This window comes from Danio aesculapii, chromosome 11 (genome assembly GCF_903798145.1).
Source record: "Danio aesculapii chromosome 11, fDanAes4.1, whole genome shotgun sequence".
In the NCBI taxonomy this organism is placed as follows: Eukaryota; Metazoa; Chordata; class Actinopteri; order Cypriniformes; family Danionidae; genus Danio; species Danio aesculapii.
This window is the reverse complement of record NC_079445.1, coordinates 6,785,406-6,809,243: the sequence shown is the minus strand read 5'-3', so window position 1 is coordinate 6,809,243 and position 23,838 is coordinate 6,785,406. Positions and strand designations below refer to the sequence as shown.

The following is a 23,838-nucleotide window of genomic DNA, read 5'->3' as shown; positions in this document are numbered from 1 at the left end:
GGCCATTCTTATTGTTAAACTCTGCTTTTAAGAAAGCTCCAATTTAAAAATTATTTTCAACCAGCCAAAGTGGCTATTGAGAGTGTCTGTCTAACCCAGGGATGGGCAAACTCGATCCTCGAGGGCCGGTGTCCCTGCATAGTTTTGCTCCAACCCTAATCAAACACACCTGCTTGTAGCTTAGCTTTCTAGTGATCTTAAAGACACTAATTAGGGTGTTCAGGTGTGTTTGATTAGTGTTGGAGCAAAACTCTGCAGGGACACTGGCCCTCGAGGATGAAGTTTGCCCATGCCTGGTCTAACCCATCACATCTGAAATCTACCCGCAGGTTGGCGGGTGTTAATGTCAAGCCCTGATTATAAATGAAAAAAAGCTAAATACTTAAATATGTGATTCTATTACTAATTGTTATTTTAATTATTGATAAACTTTTTTAAACCACTGACAGAGTTGACAACAACAGAGTTTACATTTTCCACAATTTTGTGCTTTAGCTCAAGATGTTAACCTAAAATCAAATAATCACATGGCATGTCTAAAACAGAATTTCATCAATTTTCATCATATTATTGTTTTATTGTAACACTGGAACTACCAGAATTCTATAACTACTAAAATTACCATAGCACTCATTCTGACCGTTACCATATAAGATGCCATATCTTTTGGGAAATACAGCCTATAAATGTGTACAAGTTATTAGACTGCATCTCACTTTCATTTTCAATTGTACAAGTAGAAGAGCAAAGTTTTTTCATGGCACTAAAAATGTCTGATGTAAAGTTATGTTTTTGCGATCAGAAAATTATGTTTTTGTTACAAGGCAACAGAGGCATGCATATTTAAAGTCTGGAGGAAAAGTAGCAGACACTGAAATGCACTAAATTTGGTAAATAATCGTAGAAATACTCATCGTAATTTTAGTGGGGGGAGCGTTCTGAGGCTCAGACCTGTATCTCTCTTCCTCATGACAAGGGGAATAACACGAGTTAGGTTGTCTTTCCGAGCTGAGAGCCCTGTATGGCAAATATGCATTTTCCTTTTCAGTCAAATATCTTTAAGTGTGAGTTTGCAATACATAAGCAGATCAATGTGTCGTTCAGACTACATTTCTGGAGAGAGCAAAATATGTCCCAGGAGGTACTTTTTTGTTTTTGCTTTCACGCATCCACCATAGGCCACTGTGTACGCCTTTTTTAGATCTCAAATTTTTCTTGCGAGTGCCATTCTCGCCTGCTCTTCTCGAGTCAAAACTATTGGCTGCGTTTGTTTGATGATGACATCACTGACATACAGCCTTTGAAATGTCTCTGGAGGCGTTCAAGAGAGTGTTTGAAAGCATCGTCAATCAGCTGATGTGTCAGCAGATCGATCACTTATATATCTGATGGTTCACCAGACAGATGTAGCTTTAACGTGCTCTTGTGTCCCTGTAAATGCAGGGTGAAGTGAGTGCATCGATGACCATTTTGGCCAGTCACAAACAATACTGTTGAGCTCCTGGACAGCCTATTAACTCATGACCTTCTTACCCATTGGATGCATCTCATCACTGCATGGGACTCAATGTGGGGTCGAGTTGGCAGACTGCTCTGGAATATTTAGCAAGCTATTGAATTGCAAGGTGTTGGTAATGAGTCATTCAATAGTTCACACATAAAGACTGCTGATTTTCTCCTGCACATTTTCTCCCAATCTATTGGCGAGCTCAATAACTTGCAAATTGGGCATAAAATCCGATGTGAACTAGGCATTAGTTGATCAATCGTCATAAAGTCACCGGTCCCCTTCTTTGGGGCAACTAGAATTGTGCAAGTAACCGAGACGTTACCAGCAAGGTTTTCAGCTTCAAAAGGTTTTTCACAAGGTTAAGCAAGGATGAGGATGACACACAGAGCTTCTTCAGGCACAGACGCTTTCTGAGTGTGTGTCTGAGTGTGTGTGTGTGAAGGAGCTGGAATGAAATGTTTCTCTAAATGGAATATTTCCTCAGGACTGAGAACAGCTAATGTCAAACACTGGATTCATTTCCTCTCCACTTTTCCGGTCTCTGAAATTTAGGGCGCCACAAGGTTTGAGAGCTTGCATGTTAGACTTCTGTGAGTTTAAAACATGCTAAATGTCTGGGGAAAACGACAACACTTGCTGTTCTAGAGCTAATAATGTACAGAATCAATGTTATGCTATCCATAAAATGTGTATGGATAATTTAATCAACTCACTGTTTTCTCAGATTTTCAAATTTACTTAAACAGTAGGTTTCAGAGCCTTTCCAAAACATTGGAATTCACTTAATAATTACCTTAATTAAGTAATTATCATATTTTTGTACATAAGTACATCTCTGTTGTACTTTTTTGTTGTGACTCAAACTTTTGGTTCTCTATTTACAACTTACATTACAAAAATGAAAGAGACAACTAGCATTCCTTTGGGATCAAACTGATGACATCAAAGAACTAGCAGCAATGAAAAGTGACTGTGTTGTCATCTGTGTCTGGATCAAAAAGCCGACTGAAATGACAGTGTACATTCTGCACCTGTGTAAAAGAGCATTAATCTTTCCACACCCACAAGTGGCAGTAACAGTATTGCCATTCCACAATGGGAAACTAGATCTTGTGCTGCACATATACCTGTACACATTGTAAACTAAGCAGTGTAAACTGTTGTGAATTTCTAAGACGAGCCAAAAACCAGGGAGAACTTTCGGGTATCTTGAAAGCAGAATCCTTTAATAAGAATTCGGCATCGCTGTGGCGTCATCGAAAGAACTCTGTCCTAGTGCAGCAGGCGCTAAGTTTTTATACATTTTACAGACAGTGATTGATAGAGGTGGGGACAAACATAAACAAAGCATGCAAATGAAGCGTTGTTGTCAGCAGGGTAAATTGCCTTTCCCCCCAGCCCCAATCTCATCAGCATATAAGTATTCATTCATGATACATTTTAGCATGAACACAAAGCATGCAAATGAAGTACTGGACACAGAACCCGTCCTTGAAAAGTATCACCCAAAGACAAAAGAAGAGTCGTTGAGACGATGCCTTTAGCATTGGCACTTTGGCACAGTCAGTGCTCAGGAAACCAAGAGATTTTAAGGTCTGTCACACCCTAGCTAGAGTTTTGAATGAAATGAGCTAGTGAAAAAAAATAATAAATCAGTATATATATAAATTTCAGTAATATATAGACAATTGCTAATTTGGAACTAGATTATATAAATTTTTATTCCCACAATACATACCATTTTCACATTACTTCTCACATATCACACAGAGATTCGCTCATGCAAATATGTCTGATGATCTGATATCCATATCATTTATAAATATTTAAGAAATGCGAAGAAATGACAGTCTGCTTCTTTGTTTACCCTGTTGACCCTTGAGTTTGGTCACGACTTATTTTTGCCCTCATGCTCTGATTCATAACTGAACAACCAATCAGAGAGCTCTCTTTCACTGACAACTGACTCAGATTATGCATGCTGAATTAGGCAAACTCTCTCCGACGTGAGCTCGACGAGAGGTGACGTGTGGAACACACCAAACAAACTAGCCTGACAGACACTAACTGACAGCATGAAGCTAAACAATGGCCGACCATCGGCTTGTTGTATTCTGGCCTTCCAGTCTGTTTATAGTCTGCATTTAAAAGCTTCATTTACCTTCTAGCTCCTCTTTCTCAAAATTGGTGTTGAGCATAGACCGAGTCCCACCTCTGTCCAGCACAGCTTCCTCATCTTGTCTCTGCAAAACAAAACACAATGATTTAACACACAGTCAGGCAGGCATGCGCATCCATTTTCTCTATGAGATGATCAAGACATGATAATCCGGCAATCCATTTCTGTGAAATATGACAAAATCAAACAGGACTACAGAATATACAGAATCATAACTACATTTATTTTTTAAATAATAAATGCATAGTATGTACCCATGATGAGTCGATTATTATGAGTTTAAACCTTTGTTTACTTTTATAAATATATTTTATTTTGAATGACATAAATTGGTGCTTGACTCCCCATGAATGTTACTCTGTCTAAAGCCTGGCAGTCTGTTACACAGGCCTAAACGAACCAAGACACCAGCACAAAAACACATTCAGCAAAATCACCAAAAAATACAGTGATGTCATTTTCTTGTCAGTTTCACACACTATAGTACAAAAAACATGTAATAAAACAATTGTACTAATGAAGCTAATTATTGTACATGCATAAGAAAAATGCTAGCTGACTTTTAAAACAGCACAAGTGTCAGGATTCTGCCCCTCCGTTCTTGTTAATTCTTGTTTCGGTGTCAGAGTCCAGATACTAGTCTTGTCTTGTCTTGTATGTTGTGCTCGGCTCGAGTTTTCTCAGGTCGAGCACTCATTTTCTGTCATTGTGTGTCTTTTGCATGAGCGCAGTCTTGGCCACACATTCCAAACACGCCCATACCTTGATGCGGGCGTGCGAGATTTGGGCATGTTTGGGATGCGCACTCTAGTCCTGGTGTTAGTTCTGTCTGCAGCATGGTGTTTCATTCTCATCATCTCATTCTAGTTGGTTTCGGCTGGCGCTGGGATGAAACATGCACGTTGCATGTGCGAATGCACGGTGAGTTTTTATTTATTTTCTTCTCGTGTCTTGCGTTCAGTCTTCTGGTAGTGTCATGTTTAGCACGTGGTACTGTACATGTTTACATGCGCCACATGCTTTAGTGTTTCATGTGAACACGCGGTTAATGAGTTCTCATTGTGTCATGTGTTCTGTAATCCCACCCTCCTTGTTAACCCATTTTTAGTTTATTATGTTCACCTCTTTGTTTGATTATAATTATTTCTGCTTATGTTTTCCTCATGTCTGCTGTCCTGTGCCAGTTCGTCTTCGATTATTTCCTTGTCCTGTTGTGTTGTGTCCAGCCCTGCTGTTTCCTGCCAGCCCAGTTTGTTCGTTTATTTGTTTTTTTCCCCCTTGGGGTGGTTTTTGTTGTTTTTTTGTTTTATTTTATAAATAAACCCATGTTTTTGTCCTGCACTTGAGTCCTCACTCCTTTTCCTTACCACCAAAGGTGAAATCAAGAAAAACAAAATGTAACATAATAAAATGCACTAAAAGGTGTCAAAAAACTGTTTTTATTAGTTACATTACCACTTATTTAGTGCTGTAAAACTTGATTTTTTTAAAGATTCCCATAAGGTAGCTCAATGCTAATCTCACTGAAGCAGAAATAGCCCCCATCGAAATTTCAAGTTGTCTTGCTGAAACGCAGCATAACCTTCGGAAACAAGAACATAAACAAGCAATGGCAGCCCAGGTGGCGTGCTTTTTGACCCTCAAGGAAACATAATAAAGGCAGGAGTAGGGCTGAGCAACAAAAAGGTAACAACAATTATCATTAATGTTTTCAATAAAACAGTTACAGAGTTTGAATGTTTTTTAATATTGAACAGAATATGTATTGTTTATTAACTATACTAACAACGCTAAAATGGTGAACACGCCACTCCAAAAGCAGAAACAGCACCACTACTACTACACAAGGATATTTACATTTTAGCCCATCATTAGTAATATTAGTTTGTTAAAATTTTTACAAATATTAATGTTTTTTTTTGTAATAAAGATTAATTGAGATGAGTTATTAAATGGGAATTCATAGGAAAAATCACATTAGTTTGTGAAATGTTTACCTGTCTGGCCTACTGTATGTTTGATGCTTTTAATGCTAAACAGTAGTGTGACGATAAAACCATAATTAAAGGCCGGCTCACACTGTTTGATTTTTTTATAATCCTAAATGATTGTAGAATGTCAGACTGCACGAACATGGCTCCCATGTCACACTGTAAGAGCTCAGCCATCATAATGTCAGACTGAACGAAAATGAAGATGCACCAACACAGTCATCCATTCATGACACCTTTACTATCCTGCATTCTGAAATGATTCCTCATAGCAAATTTTACACACAGCATGTCTCACTAATAAAACCAGGGAAAAAAAAACAGTTTTGACATTTTCCTGCGCCTATTTAAATTGTTGGCGACACATTGGCTCAGTTGTTAGCACTGTCGCCTCGCAGCAAGAAGGTCGCTGGTTCGAGTCCCAGCTGGGTCAGTTGACATTTCAGTGCGGAATATGTATGTTCTGCCCATGTTGGCATGGGTTTTCTCCGGGTGCTCCGGTTTCCCCAACAGTCCAAAGACATGCGCTGTAGGTGAATTGGATAAAACTAAATTGGGCGTAGTGTATATGTGGGAATGAGAGTGTATGGATGTTTCCCAATGCTGGGTTGTAGCTGGAAGGGCATCCGCTGTGTAAAACATGTGCTGGAGAAGTTGGCAGTTCATTCCGCCATGGCGACCCCTGATGAATAAAGGACTAAGCTGAAGGAAAACGAATGAATGAATGAATTTGAATTGTCGCATTGATTGCATCATCAAATTTAGCGCTACTATTGGTTCTTGGATTGACGCTCATCGCAGCTGTTGTCACACTCCATAAGAGTGTCTGAATCTTCTGACACTGCCAGAACTTCATCAGAGAAAATATCTGTTCGCAACAGCCATTAAGCAGCTGTCTGTGAAAACGTCAAACCAACAATCAAAGATCACAAATATTAGCCTAGGATTTCAGGAATATTTTAGGATTTCCCAAATTTGTCTTAGAATCATGGCTGAAATCTCACAGTGTGAGCAGGGCTTAACTGTCTGGTTTCTACAACTTCTGCTCAGGTGCAAAAATCTGCTTTTAAACTTGAAATAAATACAATTAAATAATGTTTATTTTATAATAATTAACAATCACAATTTTCTAATGTGATTTTTTTACCATATACAGCCCATATCTATGAGTACTTAACAGAGCTCCACAAACCAATCCCACTGAAATGATTCCCACTGTTGTTTATGAATCACCATGACACCTTACATAAAACAGACTGTCCTTCCACTTCATTATGTGCTTTATTAAAGCAGATCTCCATTGTTGACTGTTTTCATTAGCTGTTACAGCTCTACTTGACATGTTTATCACCAAGAACCTCTACCTAATGCATTGAAGTGGGAGGTTCGGACTCTTATGAGTCATAACAAAAAAAGGAACTTACTAAATAATTGCTGGTTTAAATGACACTGCAAGCTCACTGCGAAGAATCTAATATTAATTTCGCTCTCGTTTTCTTTCAGAAAATAACATTAACCATAGGAGCATACAGAACCCTGTCTCCTGCCTGTCTTCAGTTTACTGGCATACACAAGGCACCATTCCATTCCTGTCTCCAGGACAAAATACACACTTAATGACTATATTTACTCTTAATAAATCACACTGAGGCCATAACACACAGCTCCTCATTCCTGCTCACACCACCAATAGATGACATCCCAAAATACGCAGTCGTCTGCTTGAGCCTGAGTATAACCTTAACAGACAGTTTCCATGACGACTAATGTGGCATGCCGCTAGTTGTCCCCAGAACATAAATGACATTGTTTAAGTCCCCTGTGCAGCCAAAGACTCCCTAGCCTGTCCCTTACAGAAAACCAAATCGTGGAAAAATCACACGTGGAACACATGTGGAACCAAAATGTTTTAAAACCATGTTTCATGTGTGTTCTCAGAGGCATAGTGCAGATTCTTGGGTCCTATGCAAAGTGCATGAGGGCCCCTTTCCCATTATTCATGATCCAAGCTATCACTTTTTTTAAATAGTGTAAAATACTTAGTAATTAAAATACTTTTACTTACTCAAACATTTCAGGAAAATCACTGATGTAAAATCAGCCTACATTAAAAAGATTAACCAACAACCAACCAACAGTATTAAAAAAGTTTACATAATTTAAAAAATGATTTGCATTCATGTTAATGCAGCACAGAATGAGTCTAAATTTTTCTATACTGGATACTATTTTATATTTTATTTTATACTATAAATAGAGCACCTATCCTCTTTGAGATTAAAATAATAATAATAACTTAATGATTTTTTGTTTTTCATTTGCATTATGTATTTTATTAGCTGCAATAGAACCTTGTGATAAGCCCATTGCTTTGAGCAAGAGCCATGCAATTGTCTATTTACAGTTGATGTCAGAATTATTAGTCCCCCCTGAATTATTAGGCCCCCTGTTAGTCCCCCCAATTTCTGTTTAACGGAGAAAAGATTTTTTCAACACATTTCTAAACATAATAGTTTTAATAACTCATCTCTAATAACTGATGTATTTTATCTTTGCCATGATGACAGTAAATAATATTTGACTATACAGCTTAAAATGACATTTAAAGGCTTAACTAGGTTAATTAGGTTAACTAGGCAAGATTGGGTAATTAGGCAAGTTAGTGTATAATGACGGTTTGTTCTGTAGACTATCGAAAATATATATATTGCTAAAAGGTGCTAATAATTTTGACCTTAAAATGTTTTGTTTTTTAATTTAAAAATGCTTTTATTCTAGCTGAAATAAAACAAATAAGACTCTCTCCAGAAGAAAAAATATCATCAGACATGCTGTGAAAATTTCCTTTCTCTGTTAAACATAATTTGGTTATTTAATTTGGATATTTAAAACACCAAAAAAAAATTCAAAGGGGGGCTAATAACACTGACTTCCACTGTGTGTGTGTATATATATATATATATATATATATATATATATATATATATATATATATATATATATATATATATATATATATATATATATATATATATGGCTGTATTTCGGCACTGGTGGAAGGCGTTTGTTGTGCGTGTCTCAACAGTGGCGATATACAGCCACATCGCACGAGTTTTGACGGCATAATCGTGTATACATATATAAAAATAATCAAACACCGACAGTCTAAAAATCCTTTTGTATGAGGAACTACTTTCTTCTGCCATTCATTCACATCTACAGCTGACCATCAGAACAGCAGAAACTGTTGCTACTTCACAAACGTCATTTTGATGATAAAACAGGTGATTTTGCTCACATTTTAAGATTATAAGGCTGAACCGCATGAAATGCTGTCAGTCTAGAGAGATTTCCCAGTATTTCTCGGTTGCATTTGGGATATCACAATAATTAACCCGTAAAAAGCCAAAGCAAAGCAAACACTACCAGATTACTATGGTATACATACAACACTACAAAACACAAAAGGGAGAGATCAACTGAGAATGTCACTTACCAATTTAATAATGATTTGATCAGCTATAGCTTAAAATTACGCTAAGTTTTTGTGCTCTAAGGGCTTATTATGTTGCCTTCTTGTGGCAAATAGTCAACCATCTTGGCTCTGCTCAGTATGAGGCTGAACGATGCCGATGGGCTGTATCTCCGAAATTATAAATATTTAAAATAGGCACTTTGCTTATAAATAAACTGCATAGTTGCAATCTAAACAACTACATTCTCACCTAAAATGCTTCAAAAGTACATTATGTTGCCCAACAGCTGCAATATTTGTCAAATTTTAGTGAGTTTATTGATCTGCTTTTACGCTATATGGGCGGAGTAATACAAAAGAGTGAGGAGGCTGTACGAGTGCTGTTATTGCAGAATATAGCATGGCTATCAGCCAATCAGATTCGAGAACCAGACAGAACTGTTGTATAAATAAATGCCGCCTTGATGAACAAAATAAATTTCTTAAAAAAAACATGGAAAAAAAAACTGACCCCAAACGTTTGTCCAGTAGTGAAGTTCTTCATATTATTCTCCTAAAAATAGTCAACAGGTTCGCACAATTTACATGATTAGTGTGAGATAAGGATGTTAATTGTTGGCTTTGGAACATATTGTCTATCTAATCAGTCTTTGGCAAATGCAAACTCTCTCGTCTGTTCTCTTAGTGGAAAAAAAAACTGAGAAGTTGTTTTCTTTTCCTCTCCTCTGTCTTTGTAACCTGATTTTTGTTTACATTACATTTTTATTTGACTTTTTTAATTGTTTGTTTTTATGTTGTGTCCTGTGTTCTGACAATAATTATCCAAATTTGTATACACACTGTGCTCTGCTTATTAGAAGGCACCGATGCAAACATGTGGATGTGTTGGTTCTCGAAGCTTGTTAAAATAGCCAGGATCAGAATTGTGTGCATAGCTCAGGTATACAGTTAATATTCCAACATTTTTTCAGTATTTTCGAGTGCCCTATGCACTGTCCCCCATTCGTGAATTGCATGTGAATTCCATGTGAAGCTCATTCTGTAAGAGGTAACTCAGATCAACCATGGTCCAGAATGAATGGTGTATCCATTCTTAGTCTTTACTAGGTTAAACAACAACTCATATATAAATAAACAGCCACATGTCTATAGAGTAACATCTGGCTACGGGCCACAACAGAAGCAAAGCAATTCATTTTAAAGGGATAGATGACAGTATGATGATCCGCTTGTACCTAAGTGCAGAATGAATGATGGCATTATGGATGGACGGCATTAAAGGCGAGTAATGGCAATGTTCACTGTGCAAACGACAAGAAACACAAAGAGCCAGATGAGATGTGGACCGCACGGGCAGAGATTATCATTGTGTGCTGGAACATCCCATGCATATATATTTATGTGCATCCACGTGAGAGAGCCAAGAGGATCATGGTGGGAGAGGTCAGCAGATGCTGCAGGTCGGCTTGTTTGCACTATATGTGGACTAAAGGATTCATCACAGAGCTGAGTGATTAATCAAAAAGAAACTTAAACCGAAGTTCATAATCTACAGTATAACCAGTGCAATTTCCCTATGTCGGTTATTTAGTGTGTAACAGTACACAGGTGTCATGGCTTGGTACATACCTCGGTTTTTGTGTCATGGTTTAAAACAGCTACGGTACAACAGGAATAAATGCCCAGTGCTTGCTTTTTCTGTTTATTTTAAACAGGCAGAAGTGTTTTGTCCAAGCGGCAACCTCCCGCTCTCCCTCGGGAAGCCAATACGGAAGTAACTGAAACTGCAATTCATCAAAATTCCGCTAGTCCTGGCTCCATAATAAAGCAAATTGCAATTGAGCCCACTGTTAGAATGGTCAACTTTACAGCAGAAAAAAAGGTGTTTACAGCCTGGTACAAAGAACGATTTTGGTTCATATAGCTATTATTACCCTCCATGACAACTGTGAGGGGGGTGAATTTTTTTATAACTCATCCATTTCCTTTATATTAGGTTATATTAAGTTTGCATAATTAAGGGCGTGGTCACTTGAGTGACAGCTAGGTCTCGCTGGTCGCCGTCACTTCACCTCAGCTGAATCCGGCAGATTAGCCACTGATCTCGGCATATTCATCGTATTTTTGTGTTGTTTTATGTGGCTTTACACAGTCAGCTGCCTTTTGGACTTATTTCTTACTATTATCAGATGATATGGGATGCTGTGTGCATTTAATTGTGCTCACAATCCATTCACGTGGCCTCCGTTTCCCATGTGAGTAAAGTTATATACTTGTATACCATCTCTATAAATGTATTTGTTTTATTTAAGATCATTTATCATTAATATTTTTCTTTAGAGCTGTAAAGCACTCCAGAATGTGACAGATTGATTAGCTGTAGGCTCTAGAACAGTCATCTGAAGCGTTATCATACAGTGTTATGCTGGAGTTCATCAATAGTCTTGCATTTACTAACACAGACTATATCTGAAGTGTTTGGAAGTAATTCACGTTTTCCTCCTGTAGAAAAACGTCATAAGAACAATGTTTAGTGGCTCACTGTATTACTACAGTGTTTTTAAAAGTCTAAACACTTTATTGATATAGTGTACAGCCAAGCACATGTGGTTAGAACACAAACGAGTCGCAGGTAATAAAGTATCAAGCGTTTCTCCCAAAGTAAAGTCTGTCTGCCAGGTCTAAGCAAAGTGCCAGCAGGCGTCTGTAGCTCCGCCCACTCTCCGCCTCTTTGTTCTTGTTTTGGTATCCCGCCGTGGGTGCGATGATGCGCGAACAAAATGACGACGGTTGGCCGTGCCTACTTGTAGCTTCTTTTGCAGTGTTCAGAAACATATGGGTGACGTCACGGATGCTACGTCCATATATTTTACAGTCTATGGTTTTGTCACAATAAACTCAAAGGTTGAAAACTTTCAACCCTCTCCTAACAACAGAAACACAGTGATTGTGCATAGGCTCACTGACTTTTACATTGACTTGGGAAGAAATATGCTAAATAAAGAAAATGCTAGCACTGACTGGTGGTCTATTCATAACAGCGTGTACAGTGGAGAACAACTGTTTAGTCTTGTGTGTGTGTGTGTGTGTGTGTGTGTGTGTGTGTGTGTGTGTGTGTGTGTGTGTGTGTGTGTGTGTGTGTAAAGTAGTGAACTACCTGCTGCTGCTTTCAGTAGTATGGCAATAAATGTCATGTAAAATGACATTCAAACTCACATTATTAGCATTTAACACTGAAATAAGCACATGATGTGTACCCGAGGTGATCATGTCATCAAGTTTGCTGTTGTTCAAAAATATAAATTCCAGGTATTGGTTAGAACAAAAACTTTTTTATGAAACATGATTTTTAATATGAAAATATTCCTTCTATCACGTGCCGTTGTATTTATGTAGAACATGGTTTAAATGAGCCTTAAAATGCAGTCATGTGACAAAATCCACATCACTCACTGGCCAGATGTTATTGAACGTATTTTCTAAACTGCTTTTCGATTGGTCAGAATTAACGTGTGGGAAAATGCCAATGGAACTCCCGCAAGTAAACAAACCGGCAGACACAAAATGTTGCTTTTTACTATCTATCCCTGGTCATAGTATACTACATAGTTTGTATATGCCACTTTAAACAAACGATACATTTCGAGAATGAAACAGAAGAAACAATGTTTTAATGCACTGCAAACCGCAAAGAAGCATCGCAAGTCACTTCGGGAGGAGGTGTGAACTACGACATGGTCATCTTCCGGAAATATTATTAACAATACTTAAGGTAATGTTTTTCCCTCTCTCTCTCTCTCTCTCTCTCTGTTTAAAATTGTTGGTAAAGTGCTGTCAACAAATGTTTTTAAGATGGGACAGCGCATCGGACTACGGCAGAAGGCACAGTACTTTTTTGGGTCTGTTTTAGTTCGGGTCATGTTCTCACCACATTGTTTTGTACCGCTCCAGGGTTCGTTTGAAAGCGTACTGAGACCACCTCTTCAAGGAGGTCTCAGTATGCTTTTTGGCCCGTTTTTGGTGCGCACTTGAGTGCGATTGCTACATTCACGCCTGCCCAAACGAACCGCACCAAGAGGGAAAACGAACTCTAGTGCGATTCAACCGAACTAAATAAGGCAGATGTGAAAACACCCTAAAAGCAAACCGTACTACTTTTTGGTAACCCTTTGCAAAGGGTACCTAGCACAACAAAAGGCAAAGCTAGATGCGCAGCTAAATGCTATTGGTTTACAGAGAAACGTCATTAGCACATATACGAGCAGGAGAATGAAAACAAAGGAACCGCCATTTTTAAATACACAGTCGAGACATTACATCGTAATACTATATACATATAATAACGAGCCATGGTTGACCCGAGCTCAGACAAACCAAGTCATTGTCTTGATGAACAGCCACAAAGCCAAGAAGAACAAAATCTGCCGTGTCCTGTTTGTTTTTTTATGAGGCCGTCTAAAAGTGCGAGCGGTTTCACTTTCTCCAGAGAACTCGTGATCACTCCCTTGTGCGTCTATATTTGAACTTCTTGAGCTGATGATAATAACGTGCGTGAGATTATTGAAGTGCTTCTGAAATCCGATCGTTTCAGAAATGGACAAACGCAAGAGTCAAGTGCGAAAAAAAAACAAAGGAGAAGCCCTAAAAATCCTAAAAAGAACTATTATCATCACCTTTTGGACTATTATGAACTCGGAATGACGGTGAAGATTAAAGATACGGATGAGAGGTTTGCTCTGACTGTAGACTATATTTTGTATGTTGTTTTTAAACCCAAATAAGGACTAAATGTATGCTGTGTGTAGTTTTTCTGTAATTGGTAACATATCGGAGACTGTAAGGGTCTGTATGTGTTCATATATGTTGCATTTATTTATTGATTTTATATAATTGCAGACGTTACATCACTGATCTGCAGTTATAATCAAATCATGTTCATAGAAAAGTTAGTAATGAACATTTATACACAAGTATTTATGTATATAAAGCATCTGTTTTGTGAGAAGGGCTTCTCATATGATATGTGTACGACCTGTACAGCTTTACTTTGAGCGAGATTACCTTTAATGAAAATGACGTCGACTAAAATTTTCTGTCATAGACCACGCCCACCACTGGTACCCTTTTGGCAGTGGAAATGCAAGCCTGATAAAGGTGACCCATACCGACCCATACCGTACCATACTGTACCACTCAGTGAAATGGGCTTTAAGCAGACCTCTTTTGCCTTCTGAACTTTGAATTAAACTTCTGCCTTATTCAATAAGATGCAGGAAAAAACAACAGATTCTGCCCATTCTGAAATGTTAGCATCACACAAATGCTACAGATTTGTCTATAATGCAACCCCCCCCCCATTGCAACTTATCCTAAAGGCACTATATTGGATAGAGATCTGGTGAATATTGAAGCCATTGAGTAGAGTGAACTCATTAAAGATGAGAAGCTATTTTGAGATGATTTGTGACTTTAGTTTGAGTGCGTTCTGCTGGAAGTAGCATCGCAAATGAGCAGACTGTGGTCATAAAGGAATGGACATGGTCAGCAGTAATACTCATATAGGCTGTGGAATTGAAACAATGCTCAGCTGGTACTAAGTGGCTCAAACTGTGCCAAAAAATACCAACAGCAAATAAATATCATGCTTTGAGAAGCGCGTGTGGCTGTCAGTCTCTCACAGAAGTGTTATTTTGACTAGTTCTGGAATAATAGATGTTACTTTTTGGACGTTTGACCCAAATAAGAATTTTTTTTACCAGAAAATGACATATGAACTAGTAACTGGTTTGCCACTTTTGTTCTGACAAACTGAGGAAAAGAAAACTTTACAGTAAACCAATGTACCAGTATATGAATTAAAACTATTGCTTAGATAATTTTAACAAATTAACATTACCATAAGCAGTGTGTGACTGTATTTAGTGTGTTAGCATTATCTGTAGGCATCTCTTCAGTCTAATCATTAATTGTCAAAAATTTTAATTTCATAAAAAGAAATCTATACATTTAATTATTCCATCATTGAAAGCATCTTCACACGTGATGTAATAGCTGGGTTTCCTTCTTTTTGGATACAGACATGACATAATGACACAAAAAAATGGCAGCATGCTAGTATTTCTTACAAAAAAACTACCAGTAACACTCCAATTAAAAAACATAATAACAAGTCTACTGATGTGAATCAGACTAAGCTAAAGAGATTAAATATTAACTATAGAGTAAACATTGTAGTAACATAAACATTGTTACTATCGCACATTGTTCCTTTATGTATAAAAGTAATAATTATTTCCATTGCCATTGACATCAACATGTATTTTACAAACCACAAATATTCTTTTTCTAGTTCTTATGTGTATTTAGGAGTCTGAAAACAAAAATAAACATTAAAATGTGTCAATTATGACAAGCACAGTGTGTGTCTTTCTCTAACTCTCTAGTTCATGCACTGTCTGGAAAGCAGATTTAAAGCTAGGAGCTGATCACGTGACACACTAAACATTAAAGGGTTAATTATCTCTTTTTGGATGGCACGGTGGTTCAGTGGTTAGCACGGATGCCTCACAGCAACAAGCTTGCGGGTTCGAGTCCCGGCTGGGCCAGTTGGCATTTCTGTGTGAAGTTTGCATGTTCTCCCCGTGCTGGCTTGGGTTTCCTCCGGGTGCTCTGTTTTCTCCCACAGTCCAAAGACATGAGCTATAAGTAGGGATTTAACAATTCAGCTTGAGCTGGGGGAAAATCGATTCAAATATGTGATGATTCAAATCGATAGAAATGTTAAATGAATCGTGATACATGTTTTGAACCGAGAGGGCGCTGTGTTCACAGGCGCAAGCTCGCTTTACCTGCACATCAGTGGCGAGCAGGAGGTGGGGCGGCAGAGTAAAATGACAACATGAAGTGCACCAGACAAACACAAAGTCTGTGCAAAACAACGTTTACTTACACTAACAGAACAACGAATATGATGCACATAAACCATCAGCAAAGTGAAAAACTACTGTCACAGATGTCTATACGCAAAAAAAACGATTAATAAGCCAAACCACGTGGACCAGATGATTTGCAGCTCTGCTTACTCCGACGAGTGCCACAAAGATCACACGGTGCATCACTGTTTTCATAGCGAAAGTGTGAAGATGTTTTAAGACTGAAAGAGAAAGTTGTTCTAATACAGAAGCAGGTATTAGATTATTTTTACCCTCTCCTTTTCAAATTAATTTATGCATATTTTAATAATTTGCTTATTATTATTGAATATTAAAAAATGGCCAAGACGATCTCTTCTTAAACATTTCACACTGATACTTATACTAATTAATTATACAAGTAATATTAATTATGCACCTTCATAATCATGTTCAACTCCTGTCTCTATCCTACTATATAATTAGTCAGTTTATAATCATTTTTTTATGCCAGTGGCCAGTCCCCTGGATCAGAGGGCCTATTGACCACCTCTGAACACACTGCTTTCTTCACACCAGCCACCTCAGTCCCCAGTGAAAGAGTTTTTTTCAGCAGGGGACACTGTAAATATGCAAAGATCTCAGCTCATGCCAGACTACATAGATATGTTGATATTTCTTTTTAAAAATGTAAAATCAGTCAGTTTGTTTAAATAAATAAATTGACATTTATATTAATGAGTCTTCTTTCATTTCTATTATTCTTTTTTTTATTTTTTTTTAAATAGCAATTTAGTTATGGCAGAAAATATATTATTTTGCTAAAAATGTGCAGCATTTAAGAAAAAAATTAAAGGGCTCTTCACCTAAAATTTGTTTAAAATCATTTTGTTAAAAAATCATGACTAAATCATGAGATTTAGTATCGTGAATCGTATCGAATCGTGAATCAGGTGAATCGTTACATCCCTCGTTATAAGCGAATTGAACCAACTAAATTGGCCGTAGTGTATGAGTGTGTCTAAATGTGAGAGTGTATGGGTGTTTCCCAGTACTGGGTCGTAGCTGAAAAGGCATCCGCTGCATAAAATATATGCTGGATAAGTTGACGGTTCATTCCGCTGTGGCGACCCCTGATAAATAAGGGACTAAGCCAAAGGAAATTGAGTGAGTGAATGAAAGAATGAGCTCCATTTTGTCAATTTCGCACACCCCTATTTTAAAGTAGTTTTAGTATGTCGCATTATGGTTGAAAAGAGGTTGTGAGTGACAAATTCACTCAGCAACTACATGGCAAAATCCATGCAGCTTCTACATTCGCATCAGATTCTGCATTGTTATAACGCAGCACTAGTAGTAATTCTGCTCGTCTAATAAAGGAAACGATCTGAGAGCATCACTGCCACGGTGAGTCATTTTCTTGAGCTGTGATGCGTGAGGTGCCGGTGCTGGTGAAGCTCTCATGCCTGAAAACACACCATAAATGGCAATCCAGGCTGAACTATATAGACTGCCATGGCAACTAAGCCCAGCGGACTCATGGGACGCCTACCTGTGATGTCATCTAAATGAGCCATCTTGCTCTTGGAGGAGACATGAAGGACACACACGTGCATACAGACATCCATTATCACGTCTGTTGAGCACGTCATGGCTATAATATGGAAGGGGTTGAAACACTATTTGACTAAGGTAACACCTGTGCAAACACACACATACTGTACATAATCAAGCCCCCATGTGTGTTCAGAGCTAACAGTGTGATTCTCTTTATATTAATGAGCAGATTCCGGTTTACAGCTGTGGTGTGACATTTTATCTGAGATCCCCCTCGTCCTGTCCTTCCTCTCTCATCTTCCACACTTCTTTTCGGCTAATCCTTTTTCCTGTCGTTCATGTCCTTCTCTCGTTCGGTAGTCTCTCTAGCTGGCAGAGTCACATGACTACGGCTGCTCGGCTTGAATAATGATGAAGCAGATTCGCACATGTGGACGCAGACACACACACACAAGAGTGGGGGAGGGATTGGGGTCACCCTCATATGCTGCTTTCATACTGTATATAGAGCAGAGCAATTTTATTTTAGAATTTTTCAACTACTAGAGCTGTTGGTGGATTTAGAGTTTCATCTAATCAATTACATAATATGGAGATTGATTAAATGAATGGAATGTTTCATTGTCTTATGTTCAGTTCATGGCGCCGATTTGATTTTTTTTTAATTAAATAATGCATTAAGTTGACAGCGCTAACAAACTCACATGGATTTGGAAGCTGAATGTGCATGTGTGTGATAGTAAGCTTTAGTTTATAAAAAGATTCACTATAACAGCCATGAATCCTGCTGCAGTTTTTTTTCTCCACTAAATATTTAAAAATCCGTCCTGACCTCATTTCGTACTTAAAAACAGATTCTGCTCCCTGTCTTCCACAAACACAAACAAACACAGCATTTCCACAGGCTTAAGGGTTTGAGCGTTGCCTACTCAACATGGAATAAAGATTGGTCTGTTTTTATTCTACTTTTTAATACATGTTTGGTCTGTTTATTCTCATCAGCGTACGTTGTTCCAAATATAAATAGATTTATATATAATAGATATAATAAAAAACTATTTTCCAACCCTCTCTAAGAAACACTTCATTTTATTATGGTACCCAATGGCATTTTCTCATAATCTAACTTATAGCAGATAATAGCAAATCTTGCACTACTCTTTTACTGAATGTTTGGTTTGAAAATAAGTTGGTTGAGTTTTAATATCTTGTTTAAATTTGCTATTATTTAATCATGGTTTGTGGACAGTATATAAGCTAAAAATATGAAATCTAAACGTGAAAGATATCTCAAAAGCGGGAGTTTTGCTGAAGAAAATGATGTTCAGGAAACTATTAGACCCCTGACCTTTTGGTAGTTTCTCTCATTATTATCTGATCTCATTAATAAGAGCCTGACCTTTCTGTTAACCTTTTAGTCACCCTTTATTTAAAATTTCAGCAAAAACTCTAATTTAATAATAAAATAAATGCCTAAAATGACTATTCTAAGAAGCTATTTACATTTATGCATATGGCAGATGCTTTTATCTAAAGAGGCTTACATTGCACTGAAGGTACATGTGTTATCAGCTCTTTTTTTTTTCGGAGGGGGGGGGGGTGTCGAACCCACAACCTTGGCATTGCTACTTTCAAGCTATTTGAGCTAAAAGAAGGATATTAGTTAAAATAAAATAAAAACAAAATACAACTTTAAATTAATTTTTAAATTAATTTAAATAATTGTAATAAAGCACTAAGACTTAATATGTATAATGATTTTATTTGAAATAAAATATTGTATAAAATGCATATATTAAATTAATATGAACTTTTTTGATTTTTTGAAATGCAAAATAATAAAAGCTTGAATTAACTTATTTAATAAAATAAAATAAATGAAATAAATGTTCATATTGACTACTTCAATTTCAAACTAATGTACTGAAGTTTATTTTCATTTATTCATTTTCTTGTCAGCTTAGTCCCTTTATTAATCAGGGGTCACCACAGCAGAATAAACCGCCAACTTATCTAGCATGTGTTTTACGCAGCGGATGCCCTTTAAGCCACAACCCCTCACTGGGAAACATCCAAACACGCTCATACACTACAGTCAATTTTAGCATACCCAATTTACCTGTACCACATGTCATTGGACTGTGGGGGAAACCGGAGCACCCGGAGAAAACCCACGCGAACACGGGAAGAACATGCAAACTCGACACAGAAACGCCAACTGACCTAGCAAAGGCTCGAACCAGCGACCTTCTTGCTGTGAGGCAAACGTGCTACCCACTGCGCCACCGCATCGCCCCTGAGGTTTATTTTAATCAAATTAAAAAAATATATATATGAACTGACCTTAAAATAAATCAAAAAAGTATATACAAGTATATATAAAAAGTAAATATACTATACTTATTTTAAATCAAACAAAAATAGTTATAAGTATATAGCATTTAAAAATTAAATTAAATTAAAGTCAGACTAGTTTCATTTTATAATTGTATATTTGTATCTAATATAACAATCCTATATTAACTATTTAAATTTTTTAAATAATAATTTCTTTTATTTGAGGATTACGTATAGCCTGAAAGCTAACCTTCACAGTGCACATTTCTGTTTACCAAGTTTAACAAATTTTATTATTTACCTGTTAGGTCTGCATGATATTGAAAAAATCATACATTGTGATATTTTGTTTTTCTGCAATACAAGTTGTGATATGAATGTAATTTCACCTGAAATAAAGAAATCATTAATTATGATTGATTAGGGTGATTTTGTAAGGTTATAAAAGTAATAAACCAATTGCAAAGATAAATAATTACAATAGAGCAACGAAAAAAGTCAAATAAATAGTGCTTAATGGTTTTCCGAGAACAGGCATGGAAATTGAATAATTAAATGTAAAATACCACTGTATGGTCTTCATTTTATTCATTTATTCATTCATTTTCTTTTCGGCTTAGTCCCTTTATTTATCCGGGGTCGCCACAGCGGAATGAACCACCAACTTATCCAGCACGTTTTTTCGCAAGTTTTACTTCCAGCCACAACCCATCTCTGGGAACTCATTCACTACAGACAATTTAGCCTACCCAATTCACCTGTACCGCATGTCTTTGGACTGTGGGGAAAACTGGAGCACCCGGAGGTAACCCACGCGAATGCAGGGAGAACATGCAAACTCCACACAGAAACGCCAACTGAGCCGAGGCTCGAACCAGCGACCCAGTGACCTTCTTGCTGTGAGGCAACAGCACTACCTACTGCGCCACTGCGTCGCCTGTCTTCATTTTATTAATATGTCATTTTATTTATGAATACTTTAAACTCTCTTGAAATGCCTTTAACATATGCTAATGATAAACTTTTACTCTGTTATGGTTACACTTTGCCATGACTCCAGAAATCTCATGCATTCTCAACTGTTGTGCTGATCAACTCAACATGTGACTATTGCGAACACATGCTGCGTTATTGATGCCTGTAATGCTCTAATACCTGTATAAATATATAAACAAATATATCAACCGACAGCCTCTCTCCACTCTAGAAATGATCTCTTAGGGGCCAATCACACCAAACACGTTTTTTGGTTGAGAGGCGCCTTTTTGGAAAGATTTATCAACGCCGTTTTGCGCGCAGCTTATGCGCCCTGTGCACCTCGCATTTTAAGCGTTTGCCGTTGCACGCTGTTTGCTCGCAGTACAAAAAAAAGGCAACTCTGAGCGGAAAAAGTGCGTTAAGACAGTCGCATCTGTTTCATTCTCCAATCAAAGGAAAGCAGAGGGGGGTATCTGTTGAGGTGCCTGCAGTGTTTGTTTTCAAACATAAAAGCAGGTGTGATCAGCCCCTTATACAGTTGAAATCTCTTAGGGGCCATTTACACCGAACACGATTTTACGTTCCAAAAACGTGAGGCGCACCACACTGCCTTTTTTATAGAAGCACGGTACGCTTTTTATGTCGCTAGGCAACGACTGAATCAGCTGGGTATTGTGTGAGAGTGTTGCTGTTAATATTGGTATCATTTTAATATTTAATAATATTGTGAAATTCAAGATTTGTAAATTCATAAAGCACCGGATAACTCAAAACAGCAACTACAAGTCTCCCCTCCATCTTCAAAAGTCTCCATAGTTGTCTTGACAACAGAAAAACTGCATCAAAATAAGCTGCATGCAAAACGCTTGCGACCGTTAGTAAATCATTCAAAAAAGGTGCATCTCAACGCAAAAAGCGCGTTCTGTGTGATCGTCCCCTTATACAGCTAAAATCCCTTATATAGTTGAAATTAAAATTATTAGCCTTTCGGTGATTTTTTTTTTTCTTTTTCCAAATATTTTCCAAATGATGTTTAACAGAGCAAGGAATTTTTCACAATAATTTCGATAATATATTTTTCTTCTGAAGAAAGTCTTATTTGTTTTAATTTGACTGGTATAAAAGCAGTTTTAAACATTTTTTAAACCATTTTTTTATAGTCTACAGAACAATCCACTGCTAAAACATGTTACCCTAACTTGCCTAACTTACCTAATTAACCTAGTTAACCCTTCAAACTGCACTTTCAGCTGAATACCTGTATCTTGATAAATATCTGGAAACATATTTTTACTGTCATCATGGCAAAGATAAAAGAAATTAGTTATTAGAATTTAGTTATTAAGACTGTTATGTTTAGAAATGTGTTGAAAAAAATCTCCTTTTCATTAAACCGAAAATGGGGGGGAAATATACAGGGGGGCTAATAATTCAGGAGAGCTAATAATTCTGACTTCAACTGTAAGTTCAAAAAAATTCCACTCCAAAACCTTTCCATCCAGCACTGTCCACCACCCTACAGATAAAGCCTGGCTATCTTCATGCAGCAGCTGGAAAGTCTCTCCAGCACTTCATCCTCTCTAGTGTCACCCTCTCGCTGTCCTCTGTCCCATCATGCCCCATTTAACCATGACAAAGAAGGCCACTATTAAAAGCAGAAGAAGAGCAAGCAGAAAAAGATATACACTAACCACATTTGCCTCTCTATTCAAAACACATCCACATAAATAAAGCACAAATAAACTAAGCTCCCATATATTCAACTCCTGTGGTTTCTACAATCACTTTCTTGGACAGATTGAACATACTGCAGGAAATTCCACCCAAAACAGCATCTATTAACCATGCAGAAGTGCACGTACATGTATTTTCACACAACATTCCTGAATAGCAATGCATCTCATCAAGACATTAGCCTGAATACTAAGAGTTCTTTCTCTGAAAGGCTCTTTTGTGTCTCCTGGTAAGATTTACAGTCTGAATTTACACTAACATCACTATTCGTCAGCCCTCATGGCATTCTCAATCTCTTCTGTCTGCATCTAAGGAGACCTCGGTCATCTGTGTCCACTAATAACCAAAAACTCAACAAAGAAGCTTTGTGAGGACATGAGGATGTATAACAAATCCATCTTCAAATGCATGTATTCTTTGATGTCATCAGATCATAACGGCCCTATGGAAACGGTTAATAGCGGATGAAAAGGTCATTTATATATGCAGCATAATGGATGTTTCATTTCAACTCCATCCGGAGTGAGCTGTAATGTGCGACTTTAAGACTTTAGGAGATTGCGGTCGGATCAGTTTACGCTCATGGTTATCAAGAAAGCTTAATGCGAAGAGTAATCGTCCAATGACGACAAGCTGTGCTGGGATTTGTGTGTTAAACTATGAAGTCATCCTCCATCCTTAAGAGGGGTCGTTCAGTGATAAACGGCGATCAGATACTTCTGGACTAATGATTCTCACTCATAAAATGAGAGCAGACAGATTCACGTCTGTCCAGTCAACTGTAGCTGAACCGCAAGTAAGCGCCTTGAGGGTCTTTCTGGCCATGTTCTCTCTAAAGTACTGAATAAACACTCAACAAAAGTTTAACAGTGACACACAAACAGATGCAGAACAGAACACCCTATGAAAGTACTTGATCAGAGCAGTTTTTGGCCTGTTGCTCTATTAAAAACTGTGATTTTTTTTGCCATTCATAAAAAGCAAGTCAATGACTATTGTCACAAACATATATATATATATATATATATATATAGCAGGGGGGGAAATCTGAAAAATTAGTTGTAATAACAATGAAATGAGACAAGGAGAAATTACTGAACTACTGAAATGTATTTAATACATTATATAAAAGGCTTTTTTGGTGATGGCAGCTTAAAGACGCCTCT

The 23,838-nt window shown here is 37.4% G+C and overlaps 1 protein-coding gene across 4 annotated transcripts in view; it reads right to left on the bottom strand.

Annotated features, from left to right (window-relative positions):
* Window positions 1–23,838, bottom strand: part of slc4a10a (solute carrier family 4 member 10a) — a 112,414-nt gene that overhangs the window by 53,372 nt on the left and 35,204 nt on the right. For all 4 annotated transcript variants that reach the window (XM_056468507.1, XM_056468504.1, XM_056468506.1 and 1 more), the window contains one exon: window positions 3,672–3,753. In XM_056468507.1, coding sequence (XP_056324482.1) covers window positions 3,672–3,753 — 82 coding nt within the window. The remainder of the gene's footprint in view (window positions 1–3,671; window positions 3,754–23,838) is intronic.